Here is a 22,340-nt window from a genome sequence, read left to right as displayed (position 1 = left end):
CGGAGGTGGAAGGGTTGCAGATGACTCTTGAACTACAGAACTGTGGCTCAATGGTAGCATGCTCAAATGGTTGCAGATTCCCAGCCCCACTCTAGAGAATTGACCACAACATCCAGGATGACATTTCAGTGCATTACTGAGGGAGTGCTGTGCTGTCAGAGATATTAAACATACAACCACTCTATGCAACAGTTCCAACAACACTCCAGCAGCTTGACACAATCCAGGATAAAGGAGTCCATTTGATTGGCACCCCATCTAACACCTTCAACATTCACTCTCTCAGTAGTAGCAATGTACACCTTCTCAAAGATGTACTGCAACAACACACCAAGACTCCTGAGTCATCACCTTCCAAATCCATGACTTCTTCCACCTAGAGTCACAAGGGCAGTAGATACATGGGAACGCCACTAACTGCAAGTTCCCCTCCAAGCCATTCACTATCCAGTCTTGGACATATATCGCTATTCCTTCAGTGCTGTTGGGTCAAAATCCTGGAACTCTCTCCCTCAAAGTGTTATGGCTGTTCTTTCTCAACATGGCTTGCAGAGTTTCAAGACAACAGCCTGGCATCCCCTGCACAAAGGGAATTAGGGATGGGTAAGAGATACTGACCCAGCCAGCAATGCCCATATTTCATGAATGAATAGGGAAATGCAGCATATAGAAACATAAAGGAGGCTGTCTTGTGGCACAGTGGTAGTGTCCCTATCTCTGAGGCAGAAGGCAAAAGTTCAAGTCCCACCAGAAATGTGTCTAAACTGGTTGTTAATAAAAATATCAGAAGTACTGTAGGAAACTATATTGGGATGTGGGTTGAGTGTTTATGCTTTGGTTTCAGTTTAGCTATTGTGCAAAACAGTTTAGAAAGAATATGAATATTTCCTCTTTGTTATTGGTGTTTTTCTTAGGCTGTGACAAGTGGATAATCACTGGCCCAGCATGGATTGGTCATTATCATGGATTTGTCTGAACAGCCACGTCTAACAAGCACGGGCCCTACAAACATGGCTTTCTTGTAACGACCTTCCATCTGACGTAGACAACACTCGGTGGCTCGAAACAGCTGCTCATCAGCCACATCAAGATACAGCGGTTCTTTGTTCCTCAGTTTCTATAGCAACGCACCAACCTTTTCGCTTGGCCCAGTCATGGGAGGATGTTTCTCAAAGCCAAAACCAGGTGACTACCCTTTCAAATGCTGCATTAATTTCTCCTCCTAATTAAGGAGGGTTCAATACATTTTGAATAATTCTGACTGAAGTATGTCAACGTGCTGAGTGAGGGGGAGCTCAGAGGAATTTTAAATCTCTTTCATCCATACTCATTGCAGCTTAGGGAGCCTTTGAAAACTTGTTTATCCCTGAGAGCACCAAATTTCCACAACAGCTTCCAACACAATCCTATTAAAAAAAACATTTCTCTCACTGATCATGAGAGCTCTCAATTTCTCAGTACGCTTAAAGCTGCACTGTGTTACTGACTTTATTTATTCAGCTTGATTCTCCACATGAATAATCACACTCATCAAGACTAAAACCAATTTTGACACCTTTAAGAATAAATCATTTGCAAAGTCAGAGAATCCCTACAGTGTGGAAGCAGGCTGCATGTGGCCCATTGAGCCCATACTGACCCATCAAAGAGCATCCCTCTACGTGCCCCCTACCCTATCTCTGTAACACTGCATTTCCCAGGTCTAATCGGGTGGCACAGTGGTCAGCACTGTTGCCTCACAGTACTAGAGACCCAGGTTCAATCCCCACCTCAGGCAACTGTCTGTGTGGAGTTTGCACATTCTCCTTGTGTCTGTGTGGGTTTGCTCCAGTTTCCTCCTACAGTCCAAAAATGTGCAGGTTAGGTGACTTGGCCATGCTAAATTGCCCATAGTTTTAGGTGTAGGGGAATGGGTCTGGGTGGGTTGCTCTTTGGAGGGTTGGTGTGGACTTGTTGGGCCGAAGGGCCTGTTTCCACACTGTATGTAATCTAATCTAATCCACTTAGCTTATATATGCCTGGACACTATAGGCAATTTAGCAAAGCAAATCTACCCTAAACCTGCACATCTTGGGAGGAAACCCATGTACACACAGGGAGAATGTGCAAACTCCACATAACAGTTACCCGAGGGTGGGATCAAACCCAGATCCCTGGTTCTATGAGGCAACAGCGATAGCTACACAGCCACTATGCCACCCTGTTTCATTTCTGTGCAATATTCTGCATCCTTTATATTAAAATTATGAAAACTGATATAATTTGGAGAGCTGGCTGGGTCAGATTTATTAATTTGGAAAGTCCAAGGATACAAACGAAGAAATTATTGCTGTCAGTATTATTGATTGACTGCTCAATGTGGTCATCTAACATTTGACGGTGCCAACCAATTTAAAATAAACAGATGAGTGTTTCTGTTAAAAGGGGAATGGTGGAATGTTTTGTGAATAGATAATGCCCTCATCCACTTTCTAGGCTGCAGATATGCATACAATGTGCTGACCAGGTGGAATTACTGAACCAAGCAATGCAGGTGAGAAGGTCTAATATCAGTAAAACACAAAATGCCCAGCTTATAGAGTCATAGAGTTATACTGCATGGAAAAAGACCCTTCGGTCCAGCCAGTCCATGCTGACCATAATCTCAAACTGGTCTCATTTGTCTGCGTTTGGCCCATATCCCTCTTATTCACCTTATCTATACCCCTCATAGAGTCATAGAGTTATACACAATGGAAACAGACCCTTCGGTCCAACTCGTCCATGCTGACCAAATATCCTAAATTAATCTTCCTAGTCATATACTTATCTAAATGCCTTTTAAACTTTGTAACTGTACCCGCATCTACCATTTCCTCTGGCACTTCATTCCACACACGAACCACCCTCTGTGTAAAACAAATTGTTCCTAGTGTCTTTTTTAAACCTTCTCCTCTCACCTTAAAAGTATGCTCCTTAGTCTTGAAATCCCCCACCCTAGGGAAAGGACACCTGCCATTCACCTTATCTATACCCCTCATAGAGTCATACACAATGGAAACAGACCCTTCGGTCCAACTCGTCCATGCTGACCAAATATCCTAAATTAATCTGCCATTTGCCAGCATTTGGCCCATATCCCTCTAAAACTTTCCTATTCATGTACCCATCATCATTATATTATAACCATCTACGTGTCTGCGTGGGTTTCCTCCGGGTGCTCCGGTTTCCTCCCACAGTCCAAAGATGTGCGGGTCAGGTGAATTGGCCGTGCTGAATTGCCTGTAGTGTTAGGTAAAGGGGTAAATGTAGGGATATGAGTGGGTTGCGCTTCAGCGGGTCGGTGTGGACTTGTTGGGCCAAAGGGCCTGTTTCCACACTGTAAGTAATCTAATCTAATCTAATATATAATGTCACCCCTTAACCTCCTGCACTCTGGTGAAAAAAGTCCCAGACTATCCAGCCTTTCATTACAACTCAAACCTTCAATTCCCAGCCACCACCTAACAATTTTTTTCTGAACCTGATATGGAGTGATAAACGCATCAAATGGTGTTGTATTAATCTTTACAAATTCAAAGGTCGTCAGGTAGCTGCATGGGGTGGTGAAGGTATATCAGGTACTGCAATTAATATCAGCACTTATGGATGAGGCATCCTACTTATGACTAACATACGTGACTCTTAATTGCACTTAATTCCAGATCTGTTACCTGGTTATGCTGGTCCTTATGTGAAGTAAAGCTAGTGGGGAATGAATCCTTTCTAGTTGGACCATTTTCTCCTCAGTTTCTGATGGACTTGCAGCAGAAGGTTGGGAAATTTCCCAGCAGAATTTCAGGACCATTGTGCAGTGAGAGATGTAGGCCCGTTCAATATGATTCTGTACCTGGCTTCTTTGTACCGAAGATGGCCCCATAACTGGTGACTTATACGCTTTTCTCTGTCCTCATCTGAGTATATGTGACAATAAACCCAATTCAGTTCAACGTATATGTTTTAGAACAAGATCTAGATACAACATCCTTACTTCTCTTCCTTTGTGAACTGTGACTGGCAGCCACTGTCCACTCAGGCTCACAAACTGAACTGCTTATGCACTGAGTTTGGGGCCAGGTTCAAGTGCTGACAGTGGAAGACTTAGGAGTTATTGCTTAGTCCAGTAATGGTGTTGATTCAGCACTGGAAGCAAAATTAAGCTGGAGCCACTCATTCATTATCCAGGTGCCTACTAAAGTGCAAAGGAAGGAGAGCGACTCAGCAAAAGCAGAGAATCTCGAACAAGGTACTTCGTGTATTATGAGTTACTTATTGTCACATACAGCTAGAAAAATACCGTGAAAAGTGTTTTATTGCCACAATCCAATGTCATTTTGAGTTACAAAAAGATGAAAAGAAATTACATAAATAGAGTTCATCCTCTGTACAAGGAGCCTTCAAACACAGCTCTAGGGGTTTTGCAAAGTGTCCCAGGCCTCTAGAGTTTCAAGGCTTCAGACCTTCCGCAGTCAGGAGCTGACAACCCACTGAGTCCATGCTCCTGGCCTACTGCAGCCAGAAGTTCTCACAGCAGCTACTGCCTCCGCCACAGCTGACAACCTGCCAAGCACCGTCCAGCTTTCCCATGACTGTCAGAGGATGAAGGAAAGAAAGAAGAGAAAGGAAAAGGTGAGAAAGGAGAGAAAGAGAAGGATGCTGTCAGCTTGGAGCGAGTGAGTTCAGGTGCCTGAACACAATCTCCCGCGCTGGCAACACCGTCTTGCAGTATAAAGAAATAACCTCACAGCTCTTTAACGGAAAGAGAGATGTTAAAGCAAAAACAGAGGGCTCCTAAAAGAGAGGCTTTGAAACGTCTATAGTGTAGTCAAAAGCTACTGCAAAGATTGATTGCAATTGAGCTATTAGGAAAACTAAGTAGCAACATCATCCTGCATTTTTCTACTTTTGGTTAAATTCCATCAACTAAAATGGCCAAAAGAGATTCTCTTTTAAGATCCAAGATCCTCAAGTCTAAAGCTGACCAGATTAATGAGGTTACCATTGGTTCTGGAGTGAATATGAAATGCCACATAAAAGGCTGGTTCACACAAATGGGACTCAAGGAAAAAGAGGGTCAGTATCACTTTGGTTAAAGAAATATTGCCATCAGGACAGAAAACAGCTAGTTGAGGCAAATAGTTAAATAAAATCAAAATACTTCAGAGTCTAGTTTGGTTCTTCCTTTTTTTTGTTCACTCATGGGACTAGGGCGTACGTGACTGGACCAGCATTTATTGCCCATTCCTGCTTGCACCTTTTGAGCTGCCTTTTTGAACCATTGCAGTCCACCTGCTGTGGGTTGACCCACAATGCCCTTAGGGAGGGAATTCCAGGATTTTGATCCATCGACAATAAAGAAACGGCGATATATTTCCAAGTCAGGATGGTGAGTGGCTTGAAAAGGAATGTATAGGTTTTGGTGTTCCCATGTATCTGCTGCCCTAGTCCTTCTAGATGGAAGTGGTCATGGATTTGGAAGGTGCTTTCTGAGTATCTCTGGTGAATTTCTGCAATGCATCTTGTACATAGTATACACTATTGCTACTGAGCATAGGTGGTGGAGGGAGTGGATGTTTGTGGATGTGGAGCCAGTCATGTCACTGCTCTGTCCTAGTTGATGTTAAGTTGGACCTGTACTCATCCAGGCAAATGGGGAGTATTCCTTCACATTCCTGACTTGTGCCTTGTAGATAATGGACAGGCTTTGGGTGTCAGGAGGTGAGTTACTCACTGCCGTATTCCTATCCTCCGACCTGCTCTTGTAGCCTTTGTGTTTTTTTGGCGAGTTCAGTTCAGTTTCTGGTCAACAGCAACACGCGGGATGTTAATAGTGGGACATTCACTGATGGTAACACCATTGAATTTCAAAGGACAATGGTTAACTTGTCTCTCTTTGGAGATAGTCATTGCTTGGCATTTGTATGGTGTGAATGTTGCTTTCCACTTGTCGTCCCAAGCCAGGATTTTGTCCAGACCTTGTTGCATTTGAAAATGGACTGCTTCAGGATCTGAGGATTTGCAAATGTAATCATTAGCGAACATCTAACTTTATGGTAGAGGGAAGGTCATTGCTGAAGCAGCTGAAGAAGGTTGGACCCAGGACACTATTCTGAAGAACTCCTGCAGAGACGTCCTGGACGTGGGATGATTGACCTCCAACAACCAAAACCATCTTTTTATCGGCCAGGCATGACACCAACCAATGGAGAGCTTGCTCCATCCATTCCTGTGGATTCCATATTTGCCTAAGCTCCTTGATGCCGCACTCTGTTGAATGCAACCTTGATGCCTTGATGCCAGGGGCATCACTACATTGTGCTTTGCTACGACACTACCCATCTCATTAACTTGCTTTTCCATTGTCAAACTCACCACCTTCAGGAGGAGAGGATTCTGCCCTGGAATCCATTCCCTCGGATCTCACCAAGAGCTGTCAAGTATCCTGGCACACCATCCAATGATGGAAGTTGAATGGAATCTAAAAGCTGGAGTGGGTGAAGGCAGGTGTGGGGGAGGGGAGGAGGGAACAGAGAGGGTGGGTGGCATTCCATACCAGCCAGCAGGAGACTAACCCTTGAGGAACTGAAGACTGACCAGAAGGTGGTGTCAGTGCCTGAAGATCTAGCCTAATGATTCAAAGATCTTCATGACTTTGTAGGAAACAATAACCAAATTCAATTTTTATGAATGGTTTTGAAAGGATCCGTAGATCGCAAAAACAGCACTGGCATCTCTCTCCATTAGAGACAGACAATGGGTTATGTTTAACATAAGAGTAACCACTCTACAGGGTGAAGAGACAGTGCCTCCATTATTCCCACAGTTGGTATGGGGACTGAACCCACACTACTGGCTTAATTCTGAATCACACCATAGCCATCTAAGCTAATTGACCTTCCCATTTTACAAACACACTTGTATACCACACAGTGACTAACTGGAATTCAGTTTGGAAATTCAAACGAAACACTAATTGCAGGAACACTCAATGTGTTCTTGATGTGCAGTGGTGTAGAAGGAAGTGGATAGTCAACAGATCCACGGCATCCGATTCATTAACGATCAGAGTAAAGGGAGAAATCTTAATTTAAAACAAGAACAATATTGCAGATGCCAACCAACTGAAATAAAAGCAGAAAATGCTGGAAATGCTCAGCATGTTTTCAATGAAAGGGCACTGATGTGAAGCATTGTCTGAACTGTGGAGTTTTTCCAGAATTTTGTGATTTTGTTTGAGAAGTTTTATTTCTATTTTACAAAACTGCAACAGTGAGTCAGTCAGACTGCACTGAATTCATTCTTTCCATTCAAAGTGGACAACTTGGCAGACGGGAATGTCACACCAGTAGCAATTAACCGCTATCCTGTAAAATCCAGGCGGATGCGTTATTCAATAATGCATCCCATAATGCAATCTTGTTGCTGTAAGCTGTGCCAATAACTCCCACCCCTACCCCCTGAGGAACGATTTGCATTTTCTGGAAGGATTTGACAAATCCATTAACTCTGTGCCTCAAACTTTAAATTCCCTCAAAGAGATTTCATTCCACTTGCTCACGGCTATTAGCTGGATTTAGAAATCAAAAATTCTTTTCCCTTCTGACCTATGGGTCTTGCTGCAGCTACTTAAAACCAAATGCACTCTTCAAGAGTGCAGCAGTGATATAGTATATACCAGTGGCTGATGACTGAATCCTTTGCTATATACAAAGTCCTTTGCTAAGATAATCTTCCACCTTTGTTTTCACCAGCATTTTTCAACCTGGGATGTGTTGAAAATTGTAGAATTCAGGTCAATGCCTGACCTGAGAAAAGCAGCCTTTTGTCAAAGATGATAAGTCATCTGATTTTGGTACTGCACGTTCCCTGCTTGTTATTGTTTCGCACAGTGATTGAAGTCGAGAGCGTGGCGCTGGAAAAGCACAGCCGATCAGGCAGCATCTGAGGAGCAAGCGAATTGGCTTTTCGGGCATAAGCCCTTCATCAGGAATGAGAATTCTGATTCCTGATGACGGGCTTTTGCCCGAAACATTGATTCTCGGATGCTGCCTGACCTGCTGTGTTTTTCCAGCACCACACTCTTGACTCTGATCTCCAGTATCTGCAGTTCTCACTTTCTCCACAGCGATTGAAGTCAGGCCTAGACACAGATATAGAAACCAAGAGCAGGAATATATATTCAGTCCTTTGAGCTCACTTCGCCAATCAATATGATTGTGGCTGAACTCTATCCCAATGCCATAAAGAATCCTTCTTTATCCCCGCACCCCTTGATGCGATTAAAATCTAAAGACGTATTTATCTCTTTCTTGAATCTATTCATTGACTTGTCTTCCATAGTCTTCCAAGTTCACCACCCTTTGATGGAAAATAATTTCTTTATCTCTGCTATAACTAGAATGCAGTGAAACTTGAAAGGTTTCAGAAAAGGTATACATGGTTTTGCCGGAGTTGGAGGGTTTGAATTAGAGGGAGAGGCTGAATAGGTTGGGACTGTTTTCCCTGGAGCATCAGAGGCTGAGGGATGACCTTACAGAGGTTTATAAAATCTTGAGGGGCGTGAATAGGATAAATAGCCAAGGTCTCCAAGGGGGAGTTCAAACTGGAGGGCATAGGTTTAAGGTGAGAGGGGAACAATTTAAAAGGGACGTAAGAGGCAACTTTTTCACACAAAAGGTGGTGCATGTATGGAATTAGCTGCCAGATGGAGTGGTAGAGGTGGATACAATTACAACATTTAGAAGGCATTTGGATGTATATGAGTAGGAAAGGTTTAGAGAGGTATGGGCCAAATGCTGACAAATGGGACTAAATTAATTTAGGATATCTGGTCGGCATGGATGAACTGGATTCTGTTCTTACAATTCTATGACTGTATGAATATATGACTTAGTCCTAAATGGCTATGTCCCCCAGCAGTGAAAACATCCTTCCTGTATCTCGTCCATCCAACTCTGTTGAATTTTATGCATTTCGATCAGATCCCCTCTGATCCTTCTAAACTCAACTGAATTCAGGCTCTGTTGAACCATTCTCTCCTCATACGATGCTGGTCCCATTCACACTCTGAACCTCTGCTGCACTCCCTCTGTGGCAAGTATATCCTTTCTTAGGTAGGGAGACCAAAACAGGATGCAGTACACCAGATGTGGTCTCACAACTGCAGCCTGGTGCATTAGTAGTTTGATTGTATGTGTGTTCCACCAGTGAACTAATCCTCTCAATTAACAAGCCATGAGAAGCCATTATTAAGTGAATGTGTTTTATAGATGAGAAGATTTTCAGATTCTCCCCTAATTTCCCCATTGAGTGTCATCTGCTCTTTGTTACCACAGTGACACAGTATTTGCAACATTAACAACCATGACCAAGGATAACAAAATCCTCCTGGTCTATCTCACGGTTGAATGGTAGAATCCCTATAGTGTAGAAGCAGGCCATTTGGCCCACATTGACTGTCCGAAGAGCATCCCATCCAGACCTACACCCATTACCCAATCACTGTAACCCTGCACTTTTTATGACTAATTCACCCAGCTTCCTCATCCATGAACACTATGGGTAATTTAGCATGGCCAGCCACCTAACCTGCACATCTTTGGATTGTGGGATTTCCCAGAGGAAACCCACATAGACACAGGGAGAACATGTAAACTCCACACAGTCACCCGAGAGTGGAATCGTGCTATGAGGCAACAATGCTAACCACTGAGCCATCCTGCCACATATATGTATAAGTAAGAGTCATTGCAGCCAAGCGTATAATTTTATGAGAGCTACATATACAAAACAACAGGCAATTTATTCCTCCAAATATGATTGTCACAACTGGAGAGTTCCATCTTCATCAACTTGAGCTTTCAAAGATCATATCAGAGGATTATTGTTCTTTTATTCATTCATGGATGTGGGCGTTGCCAGTATTTATTGCCCATTTCTAATCGTCTGGAGGGCAGTTCAGGGTCATTGCTGATAGCCCTGAGTCACAGAAAGGCCACACCAGCCAGTTTCTCTCCCTGAAGGAAGGACATGAGTGAACCAGAGAGGTTTTTAAACAACAACCAACATGGTCACCACTAGGCCATCATTTTATTCCAGATTGTACTGAAATCAATTTCATCATCAGCCCCTAGTGGGATTCAAACCCATGTCCCCAGAATACTGGCCGAGAGATTCGGGATTATTGGTCCAATGTCATTACCATGAAACCATTACATCCCCTACTGCTGGGAGGAGGCCTTTTCTTTTTAACCAACTTAACAAAGTTGATATTCCTTTTCCTGATTAGTAACCCATATAATGTCCCAGACATTGTGTAAGGGTTTTAATATTTACACTAAAAGAGACAGCTTTGGTCTGAGAGCATGGAACATTCAATGGGAATCCCTCTTAATCTTTTGTTGTGGAAAGGAATGGTAGAGTTGGCCCGATAGGCCGAATGGCACACTCCCATTCTTACTTTTCGATGCTTCGAAGTTGCATTTATATGGCGTCTTTAATGTCATTAAAAAAAACATGCAAAAAAAGTTCAGAGGACTACAATCAAACAAAATGTGAGACTGCATAGGAAGATAACAGGATTAATGATTAAAGCTTGCTCCAAGAAGTAAGTTTTGAAGATTGTCTTAAAGATGGAGAAAAAGATGCAGAGACAAAGAGATTTGGGGAGAGCATTCCACCAACCGAAGACCCAATCACCAAAGGTAAGGTGAAGGAAATGGAGAATGTGTAAGAAACCAGAAATAGAACACCCACTAGTGGATGTGACAGAGATATGGGAAGGGGAGACCACACACACACATACACTTATCATTGTTTACAACCCAAGTCTGACGGTCTGACTTAAATCGTTCTGGTTGTCAGTGGCACGGAAATCTCTGTTTAACGCAGGAAGGATTTGCTGATTGCTGATGGAAGCTCATTTCAAGAGAACAACAGTTTCTGTACCAGTCAAAATCCCCATTACCCTGAATTCCTGTGGGGTTGCTTTGGGAACTTTCTCTGCCCCATCATCATATACCCCAGTTATATGCACAAACAGGTGTGTGAAGGAGCAGGAGAAACCATTGGTGGCCTCTGGAACAGGAGTCAGACTGTGGTTAACCATCTAGACCAAGAAAGTGACTGAGGTTGGACTTATGGTACTCTACTCACCTCCTTCTCAATGAAACCCGAGAAACAAAAAGAACTAGAGAAGCAAATATACAAAACACCCAGACTTTGGAAAGCCAACATCTAGTCACAGTCAGTGGGATTTTTGACTCCCATGGATGTGATAGCCCCAAAGGGGCCTTTTTCTGTGCTGTAGATATCTATGACTGTATGACTGGTAGATGAGGTGCCTATCAGGTTGGCGGTTTTGTAATGGATGGCATTGAGTTTCCTGAGGGTTGCTGGGGTAAACTAGGTAAGTGAAGAGTAAGTCATCACTCTCCTGAAGTGAACCTTGTACATGATGATAGGCTTGGAGGAGACAGGAGACAAGTTACTTGCAGCAAAATTCACAACCTCAAAACTGCTCTTGTTAAAACAGAACTTACAATGGCTGGCTCAGCTAACTTTCTTGTCAATGATAAGCTTTCGGTGGAGAGGGATTCTGCAATGTAATGTGTCAAAGGGAGATTTGGTTTGATTCTCTCTTGCAGATGGTCAATGCCTGGCATTTGCAGAGCGCAAATTTCATTTACCACCGGACAGTCCAGCCTAACTGCTATCCAGGTTGTTCCACATGCAGTTATGAGCTGTTCAATATGTTAGAGTTTCCCAGTGCCTTCAAGAGCAAAGGAAGTTCCTGTGCCAACATCGGAAACTCTAGAAAGTTCCAAACACAGACAGTAATGAACTCAGAACATGGACACTTTGCATAAACTTTTCACCCAAAGATTTCATAACACCCATTCAGGCTATCCACGGAGATTCCTGACACCCTCTGTATCAGCTTTCTTACTTCATCAAACATCAGGTCAACTATAGAAGCTTTCCAAATGAATTGAGCTGCAGTGATCTGTGACTGGGATAGTTTCCTTGAAGGTTTGTTAGCCAGATATAACATCTGTCTCAGCAAAACAACAGTCCCATTGGAACTGGCTTCTGATTGCCTTCCTCTGTTCATGGCAAGTAATTCGTGTGTGTGTGTGTGTGTGTGTGTGTGTGTGTGTGTGTGTGTGTGTGTGTGTGTGTGTGTGTGTGTGTGTGTGTGTGTCTGACTGACTGACTGAAACTCCCTCTAATGCAATCAGTGTTGGAGGCCTTAAGGAAACAATATCAGGGCCATCCTGTGGAGAAACAGTGACATTTACTGGCTGAGTACTGGGGCTGGACACAAAGCTCAATGATGCTGGTGGTTCATGGCATCACATTAAATTGTCATAGTTAGATCTGAGAAGCTTTATGAATATTATCTGTTGAAAGCACCCAAGGTAGTGCCAGCAGATGCAGAAGGCAGAATCCTTTGGAGTTATTCGTCTTAAATCTCCTCCACAGTTCCAGTCTCCAAATTTCTGCAGCTGGATTCCTCCCACTTCTCCAATGTTTCAACCACACACTGTGCATGGAAATACTACCAATAGCCGCACATAAGAAGAACACTGGCTCTTAGGAATACTGAAGATCTAGGTCCTTAAATTCCTCAGCTGAGGATGGTCATTCCCCTGCCTCTGTGAAGGAACAGGAAGTCTCCTCATTTCCACAATTTATTCTCAGTAGGGATCAGTGTTTTATACAATAAGAACTCTCCTGATTTGCGTACTCATCAGCACACTCTGAGAGGAGTGTGCTGATTGGTTGGCGAGAGGATTCTGATTGGTAGCAGCCTTGTCATGGAGTGTGCAGCAGTTAATGGCAATTGACAGTTAACTGCCAGACTTCATTCAGATTTTAACCAGGCAGAATAATTCCTGAAGAACGGCTTATGCCCGAAACGTCGATTCTTCTGCTCCTCGGATGCTGCCTGGCCTACTGTGTTTTCCAGCACCACATTTTTCAACTCTGGTCTCCAGCACCTGCTGTCCTCACTTTCTCTTAGATTAATTCTGATTGCTCAGGGCATTGGCCTGAGAAATTAACCAGAGAATGGCTGTCACCTATTTTATTGAGTTGAAACAAGCACTGTGCATGTTCATGTTCTTTATTTTTACAAAGCACAAGGCCCTATGTATATGAACATGTACATCAGGAGCAGGAGTACATGCGGCAAGTACTTTACACAAAGGGTGGAACGCGTTGCCAGTAGAGGTAGTAGAGGCAGGCACAGGAGATTCCTTTAAAATGCATCTGGATAGATGCGTGAGTAGATGGGGAGAAGAGGAATACCGATGCTTAGGAATTGGGTGACAGGTTTAGACAGTGGATTTGGATTGGCTTAGGCTTGGAGGGCCGAAGAGCCTGTTCCTGGGCTGTAAAGTTTCTTTGTTCTTTGTTCTCTTCAGCCCCTCAAACCTGTTCTGCCATTCAATAAGATCATGGCTGATCTGATTGTAGCCTCAAATCTGCATTTCTGCATACCCCTCATGACTTTTCATACCTTCACTTCACAAGAATCCATCTATTTCTGCTTTAAAAATATTCAAGGACATTGCTTCCATCATCTTCTCAGGATGAGAGCTCCAAAAACTTAGAATTCTTTGAGAGAAAGAAAGAAATCATGTGGGATCAACGGCAATGTGCCAATTGGATCCAACATCGGCTTAGGGGGTGGAGGTGTTATGGTAGAAGGCTGTTTGTGTGACTGGAGGCCAGTGTCCTGTGGCACACCACAGGGATCAGTGCTGGGTCTCTTTCTGTCCATGATATTAACCATTTGGTGAGATGTGGGAAGGATAATAAGTAAGTTTGCAGATGACTGGGCACAAAAATTGGCTGGGCACTTGACAGTGAGAATGGAGGTGTTAGGTTACAGGAGGTGATAGACAAATTGGTCAGATTGTCAGATTAGTGGCAGATGGAGTGTAACACTGAAAAGTGAGAGATGATGTACTTTGGAAGAAATAACAAGACAAGGGAGTGCTCAATGAATGACAGGACACTAGGAAACTCAGAGGAACACAGGGATCTTGGGATGTTTAACCACAGATCCCTGTAAGCAGCAGAAAGGTTAATATGGTGGGTTAAGGCACACAGGACAATTGTTTTTATCAGTTGTGGCTATAGATTATAAGAGCAGGGAGGTTACGTTACAACTATTTTGAGGCCAGAGCTGCAGTACTGTGTGCACTTGATGGTAATGGAGGGGTTGTAGATTCACTAGGATACTGCTTAAGAAGGAACGGAAAAGGTAGGATTATTTTCTTTCAAGCAGAGAATGCTGAGAGGGGATCTGATTAAGGTGTTCAAGATTATGAGGAGCAGGAACAGGGTGGATAGAAAGTAGCTGTTCCCCTTGAGTTGAAGGACCAATAACAGGTGGGCATCATTTTAAGATGAAAGCCAGGAGGTTTAGTGGGGATTTGAGACATTGGATTGTCACTGAGTACAGCGGGAATTTGGAATGCATTGCCTGGGAGAGTAACTGAGGCAGGAAACCTGACATACCTTTAAAAAGTACTTGAGTGACCATTTGAAAAGCCATAACATTCAACACTAAGGGCCAAATTTTGGAAAGTAGGGCTAGAGTAGATTTTGAGTAGCTTAATCAATGCAGATCTGATGGGCTGAAGGGTCTCTTTACTGTATGGTTCTATGATACCTACTCTCTGTTTTAAATTGTCTACTCCTAATTATTAAACAGCGACTCCTAGTTCTAGATTCTTCCACAAGAGCAAACATCGTCTCCATATCTACCCTTTCAAAAACCCCTCGGGATCTTGTATGTTCCAATCGAGTTACCTGTATCACTCCTCAACTCCATCAGATACAAGTCTAGCCTGGCCAACTGTTACTCATCAGCCAACTGGCTCACTGAAGGCATTAGCTGAAAATGTGTTGCTGGAAAAGTGCAGCAGGTCAGGCAGCATCCAAAGAGCAGGAGAATCGACGTTTCAGGCATGAGCCCTTCTTCAGGAGGCATTAGTCTGGTAAACCTCTGAAATACCTCCAACACTTTTACATCCTTCTGTCAATAAGGTGAGCAATACTTTACACAGTACTCGAGATATGATCTCACCCGTGCCCTACTAAACTGAAATGAAACCTCCCTACCTCTGTATTAACTTCCTCTCATGATGAATTATTATATTCCATTAACTTTACTACTTACATACCACATCTGTGTATCTTTTGCAACACATGCAATTCGGAGCTCTCACCATTCAAATAATATGCTCTTTAATTATTTCTGCCAACACTTTCCTACATTATACCTGATTTGCGAATAATTTCCCACTGACTTAACTTACGTACATCTCCTCATAACCTCCTTATATCTTCTTGAGAGCTTCCTTTCTGACCTTTCTTTCCCTGGAATGTAGGAGGCTGAGGTTTATGGAGATTTGTAAACGTTATAGAGGTTCATAAAATCATGAGGGACATAGATAAAATGAATAGCCAAGGCCTTTTCCCCAGGAAGAGGGAGTCCAAATCTAGTGGGCCTAGGTTTAAGATGAGAGAGGAAAGATTTAAAAGGGACCTGAGGGGCAACTTTTTCACACAGAGAATATGAAAGAGTTGCCAGAGGAAGTGGTAGAGGCATATAAAATTACAACATTTCAAAGACATTTGGACAGGTGTGTACATTGGTAGGACAAATGGATAGGAAATTTCCTAAATTTCCAGTTTAGGAAATCTGGTCGGCATGGACGAGTTGGGCCGAAGGGCCTGTTTTTGTGTTGTATGCCTCTATGTATCTTTGCGGCATCAGTAAATTTGAATTAATAACAGGATGCTGCCATCAAAACAAAAAGATGTTCTGCCGAGCACACAAATGAGTATATGAATGTCAGTGTTGGTCTGAAACCAGGTAGGGAGGCAGTATGTCCGAAAGACTGGTATATCATAGAAAACAACACCCCTCTTTGGATGGTCACAAGCATGGGACTGACTATACTCAACCAACTGCGAAACTTGCAACACAATGTCCAGCATTAGATATGAATTTCACACACAGACAACATTTGCTGGATAGCCCTGAGTGTGCAAAGAATTACACTTTCAACCCATTTAGGGCAGTCAGTCAGGCTTACAGAGTGGCATACCTGCATGTGCTGGAAGCTACATCTATTATTAGATGGGATCCTGATCTTTGTAAATGGAAAGAACATGGACATACACTGCACCTGTTTCAACTCAACAAAATGGCAGCAGTCAACTACCACACCCTGACTGAGGACCTGAGTAAACTGGTGCTGTGTTGCGTCAGGTTACAGTAGGTGATGAAGGGTAACAGTGTGGCTCTGAGCATGCCAGAAGATACTGTTCTGAGAGTGCTTGAACGGTAATTGGATTGACTGGTTCCTTCCTGTAAGCCACCCAAAGCACTGTGGGATTTATTCAGCCACCCAGCACAAAATGGTACTCTCTCATCTGATGAGGCCCTTGCTTAATATGGGAAAAACACATAAAGCTGCCAAAGCCAGTGATGAGCATTTTACAACCTGGACCAACTTTTATTGCCATCTCACTTCCAATGTTCTCTTGTCTTCTAGAACCTCCCCTGCCTGTCTAACGGTGTTAATGCGAACTAAAGGGTTTTAGTTACAATGCTCCCGCTCTGGTTGTGTTCCTCAGTGCTGGTTATGAGCCAGCTATTCCTTTGGAAGGAAAGAAGATGAGGCAGAAAGCTTTGAATGCTATGGATACTTTCCCCCATGAGCACAAGGGTTTCATGACAATAACAGTTGTGGATGCTTTGGATTTTCATCCTCACCCAACCACTGGCTTTCACACTGGTGGTCTGATACAATCTTTCCAATAAACACCTTGGAGTAAAGACAAAGCTTATTTGCCTATCTCAAAACGTGCAGGAAATCTTGTCGCAAAGAACAAGGATACCAGAACAGTATCTAGCATCATCGATTCCCTACAGTGTGGAAGCAGGCTATTCAGCCCATCAAGTTCACATCGACCCTCCAAACAGTATCCCATCCAGACCCACCCTATCCATGTAACCTTGCATTTCCCATTGGCTAATTCTCCTAACCTACACATTCCTGGTCACTATGGTGAATTTAGCATGGCCAATCCATCTAACCAGCACATCTGTGGATTGTAGGAAGAAACCAGAGCATAGCCATGCAGACACAGGGAAAAGGTGTAAATGCTACACCGACAATTGCCTGAGGCTGGAATCAATCTAAGGTCCCTGGTGCTGTGAGGCAGCAGTGCTAACCACTGAGCCACCTTGGGTCCAATGCTACTTTGTACAGAGGTAACTTATCAGGATACCCAAATACGATTAGATTAGATTTCCTACAGTGTGGAAACAGGCTCTTCGGCTCATCAAGTCCACACCGACCCTCCGAAGAGTAACCCACCCAGACCCATTCCCCTACCCTATACTTACGCATGACTAATGCACCTAACACTATGGGCAATTTGTGATGGCCAATTCACCTGACCTGCACATCTTTGGACTGTGGGAGAAAACGGGAGCACCTGAAGGAAATCCACACAGACACAGGGAGAGTATGCGAAATCCACACAGACAGTTACCTGAGGTGGGAATCGAACCCAGGCTCCTGGTTCTGTGAGGCAGTAGAGCTAACCACTGAGCCACTGTGCCACCTCACTGGTTGGGAAGGAGCTGAGTATGTAGGAATGTGAGTAAAGGCAGTGAATCAATGATAGTGGATGTGCCTTGGCTTTTCTTGGGAACCCTTGAGAGATCATTAACTCTTGTCCTCGGGGGGGGGGGGTGGAGGCCTATGGTTTCTACACTAGTTTCTACACTCCCTCACAGCATCATAAATAATCATATCATCTGAGACCCTAACTTTGACCAGCAAAAGCTCCACATGTCTCTGAACAGCTGGAAGCCCTTCTGAGGGCTGCTTTCCCTCCCAGAGCCATCTCCTTTGGCTGCTCCACCATGAAACGGCTGAGACTGGCTGCTGCAGAAGACATAGCCAACACCCTATAAGAGGGCGCAACTTTTAAAAGTCGCATTAATACTGAGGCAACTTCTCTTCCTTTCCAGTAAATCAATGCATTGGCTTGAGATGACCTGGTCCTTTACATTGCTGTAGCACATTGACTCCAGCAGTTCCAGAGATCGGCTGGAAGTCAGTCATCTCAGCTCCAGGACACCTCTGCAGAAGATTCTCAGGGCACTGTCCTAGGCCAAACCATCTTCAGCTGCTTCAACAATAATCTTCCCTCCATCATAAGGTGGGGATATCCGTCAATGATTGTACAATGTTCAGCACCATTTGTGACTCTGAAGGTAGTGAAGCAGTCCATGTTCAAATGCAACAAGATCTGGACAATATTCTGGCTTGTGCTGACAAATGGCAAATAACATCCGTGTCACACAAATGCCAAGCAATTACAAACCCCAATAAAGGACAATCTAATGACCTCCCCATGACATTCAATGGAGTTACTGTCATTGAATTCCCCACTATCAACATCCTGGGGGTTATCACTGATGAGAAGCTCAACTGGAACCATCACATAAATACAGTGGCTATAAGATCAGGTCAGAGGCGAGGAATACTGCACCGAGTAACTCACCTCCTAATTCCCCAAAGCCTGTCTTCTCTCTACAAGACACAAGTCAGGAGTGTGATGGAATACTCTCCACTTGCCTGAATGGATGCAGCCCCAACACTCAAGAAGGTGGACGCCATCCAGGCCAAACTGCCCGGTTGATTGGCGCAACATTCACAAACATCCACTCCCTCCACCACTGACGCTCAGTAGCAGCAGTGTGCACTATCTACAAGATGCACTGCAGAAATTCACCAAAGCTCCTCAGACTGCACCTTCCAAACCCACAATCACTTTTATCTAGAAGGACAAGGGCAGCAGATACATGGGAACACCATCTCCAAGTACCCCTCCAAGCCACTCACCATCCTGACGTGGAAATATATGAGTGTTTCATCATTATTGCTGGGTAAAAGTCCTGTAATTGTGGGTCAACCTGCAGCATGGCAGTTCAAGGGCAACTAGGTACGGGCAATAAAATGCTGGACAGCCAGCAGTGCTCCCATCTCATAAGTGAATGAACATAAATTGCTAATTCCTGACGCTGTCATTCCCATCCCCACAATTGACAACAGTGGGGAGTTCCCAAACACAGGCAATAATATCAGCACAAAGTTGCTAAAAATACTTAAAAGAGGACTTTCCCTGGCAGTTTGGGGAGATGGTGCTGCAGGTGGCAATGTCACTGGATGGATAATCCCAAGAACTCAAATATTGCTCTGTGATCATTGGTTCACATCTCATCATGGCACTTCCAATTCAATTAATACATTTGGAATAAACAGTGATCTGGGCACAACAACGATCACTGATCTAGTTCACTAATGTCCATTGCCACCCTTACCTGATCAGGCCTACATGGTGACTGCAGACCCACTGCAACATCGATTCTTAACTTCCCTCTGAAATCGCCCAGCCAGCTACACGGTTCCAGAGCAGCCCGGGATCATCAGTGATAGCCTTGCCAGTTCATCCCATTGAAGATTAAACAAGAGTTTGTGTCAGACCATGAGGGAAAGGTGAAAGTTCTGTCCCAGCAAATTTCCTGTGGTGACTGCAGAGGAGAGAAAAACGAGACAGGAAAATTTGCATTAATATAGCACCTTATATGACCTAATCTGACTTTGTGATATTGATTCAGGGAGAGATTTCGCTCCTAAGACACTGGGTAGATCTGTTCTGGAGTGGGTAACCTTATAATCTTTAAACAGAACTCTTGAAATGCCATTCAAAGTTATTTCCATCCTTCTGGAAAGTGAAACTAGTGTAAATTTAGTGCAAATTTGACGTGACCAACTTGATGGGCTGAAGAGCCTCTTCCATACTGCATGATTCATTATTCGTCTGCTGAATAGAATCATAGGATTATATTCGATGACTGACAGGGCAGTCAGGGTCTCAGTTTAACACCTCACTCAAAAGATGGAAGCTCTGACAGAGCAGCACTGTGTCAGTACTGCGCTGGAGTGTCAGCCTACTGTGTTGAGCCCAATCTTCTAGAATGGAAGTTGAATGCACAATTGTCTGTCTCTGGGATGATTGTGTTACAAAATGGAACTCAGAGGAAAAGGAGGAATCAAGATGGAAAGTTGTGCCGCATTGGCTCAGTGGTTAGCCCTGCTGCCTCACAGCACCAGGTAATTTGGTGACTGTCTGTATGGAGTTTGCATGTTCTTTCCGTGCATGCATCTGTTTCTTCTGGTGCTCCAGTTTCCTCCCTCAGTCCAAAGATGTACAAGTTCGATGGACTGGCCGTGCTAAATTGTCCATGATTACCAGGATGTGCAGGCTAGATGGGTTAGCCATGGAAAATGCAGGATGATAGGGTAGGGGTGGGTGCTCTTCAGAGGGTCAGTGTAGACTTGATGGGCCGAATGGCCTGGTCCCACACTGTAGGGATTGTATGTGGATGGCATGTCACAGGAATAGTGGGAGCAGATGACAGTTCTTGCTCAGTAACCCAAGGAGAACTAATCAGCAGCTAAAAGGTTTGTTACTTGAAGGATTACAGAGAGGGATTATTGAACACAGCATGGCCCAGGAAGTCAGAACAAAGTTACTACTGTATACTTTAATTTCAAACTTCTTAGCTGCAGAGGCATCCGAGAATGAGCTATAAGAATCCCCTTTGAGTTTTTTCAGGGAATAAGGGCAAGAAATAATTGTGCACAGTTACTCAGCCCTATTAAAGGGACAGGCTCTTCACCACAGACTAACAAGTTAACAACACTTTCCGCACTTCGGGTCCATCTCACTCTAACATTTATGTTGTGCTTCAATGTTGTGCTACTCAAGGTAACTAGAATCACCCCGGGCAGCACTATTGCCGCAGGCAGGAGCTGTTGGGCTCAGGTCACCCCCTCAGAAACTTAAACCCAGGCTAGTATTGACCAGCAACATTGAAGGGGTGCGACACAGTCAGAGTGCGGCACTGTCTTTCAACTGAGATGCTAACCAAGGAGTCAGAGTGCGGCGCTGTCTTTCAACTGAGATGCTAACCAAGGTCCTCAAATAACCTAGTGCTCAAATAAAAATAGAAATTGCTGGAGAGACTCAGCAGGTCTGGCAGCATCTGTGGAGAGAAAATAGAGTTAATGTTTCGGGTCCAGTGACCCTTCTTCAGAGCTGATAGCACCTAGGGAAAGATGGTCTATAAAGCTGAAGACGGGGTGGTGGGAGGTAGGAGGTGAATAGGTGGAGACAAAGCTCAGAGGAAGAAAGATAATTAGGCAGATGAAGGGACAGATTATGGTAAACCAGGGAAGGAGTAAAGCTGATAATAGGGACCATGAAGTGGTGAAAATGGGTTGGCTGTGCTGAAAGCAGCCTATGTCATGAAAGGGCGAGGGGTGTTGGGATGGGGTGGAATGAGGTGTTCAGATTCTAAATTTATTGAACCCCATATTGAGCCCTGAAGGCTGCAGGGTCTCTCAATGGAATTTGAGATATTGTCCATCTACTTACTGTGTGTCCCCTTGGGTCCCACATCACTCTTCGAAGTGAGGGAGTTCTCTGGCGTTCTGGCCATTATTTACACCTCAATCACAATAACAGATTATCTAGTCATTAACTAATTTTCAACTGGGTGAGCCTCCTGTGTGTAAATCAGCTTTGCATGCACTTCAAAAGTAGTTAATTGGCCATAAAGTGTCTTGGGATGTCAGGAGGTTATGACAGATGTTAAATAAATGCAATTAATTATTTCTTTCTTAGTGCTGGGGAGCAGAGTTGAGAAAATCCACCCATCACGGGCAGTGATGCAACATTTTCCTCACAAAGGCCTGAATGAAGCAATAGTAGAATCATACAGTGCAGATAGAGACCATTCAGCCCACCATGTCTGCACCAATTCTCCAAAGAGCATCCCACGCAGACCTAGTAACCCCACATTTACCACATCTAATCCACCTAGCCTGCATAGCCCTGGTCACCACGGGGCAACTTAGCATGGCCAATCCACTAAACCTGCATATAGAATCCCTACAGTGTGGCAGCTGGCCATTTGGCCCAACAAGTCTATACCGACTCGGTATAGATTTGCTCGGAAGAGCACCCCACTTGGAGTCACCCTCTACTGTATCCCGGTAACCCTGTATTTCCCATGGCTAATCCACCTAACCTACACACCCCTGAACACTATAGGCAATTTAGCATGGCCAAACTTTGGACTGTGGGAAGAAACCAGAGCACCCAGAGGAAAGAGCTGAAAATGTGTTGCTGGAAAAGCGCAGCAGGTCAGGCAG

At 44.0% G+C, this 22,340-nt stretch overlaps 1 protein-coding gene across 2 annotated transcripts in view; it reads left to right on the top strand.

The window, feature by feature from the left end:
* Positions 1-22,340, top strand: part of LOC132827395 (apoptosis-inducing factor 3) — a 131,980-nt gene that overhangs the window by 35,947 nt on the left and 73,693 nt on the right. For both annotated transcript variants that reach the window (XM_060844063.1, XM_060844062.1), the window contains exon 2: positions 915-1,185. In XM_060844063.1, coding sequence (XP_060700046.1) covers positions 1,155-1,185 — 31 coding nt within the window. In that variant the 5' untranslated portion in view covers positions 915-1,154. The remainder of the gene's footprint in view (positions 1-914; positions 1,186-22,340) is intronic.

Source organism: Hemiscyllium ocellatum, chromosome 24 (assembly GCF_020745735.1).
Source record: "Hemiscyllium ocellatum isolate sHemOce1 chromosome 24, sHemOce1.pat.X.cur, whole genome shotgun sequence".
Classification (NCBI taxonomy): Eukaryota; Metazoa; Chordata; class Chondrichthyes; order Orectolobiformes; family Hemiscylliidae; genus Hemiscyllium; species Hemiscyllium ocellatum.
This window is presented reverse-complemented; position numbering and strand designations above follow the sequence as displayed.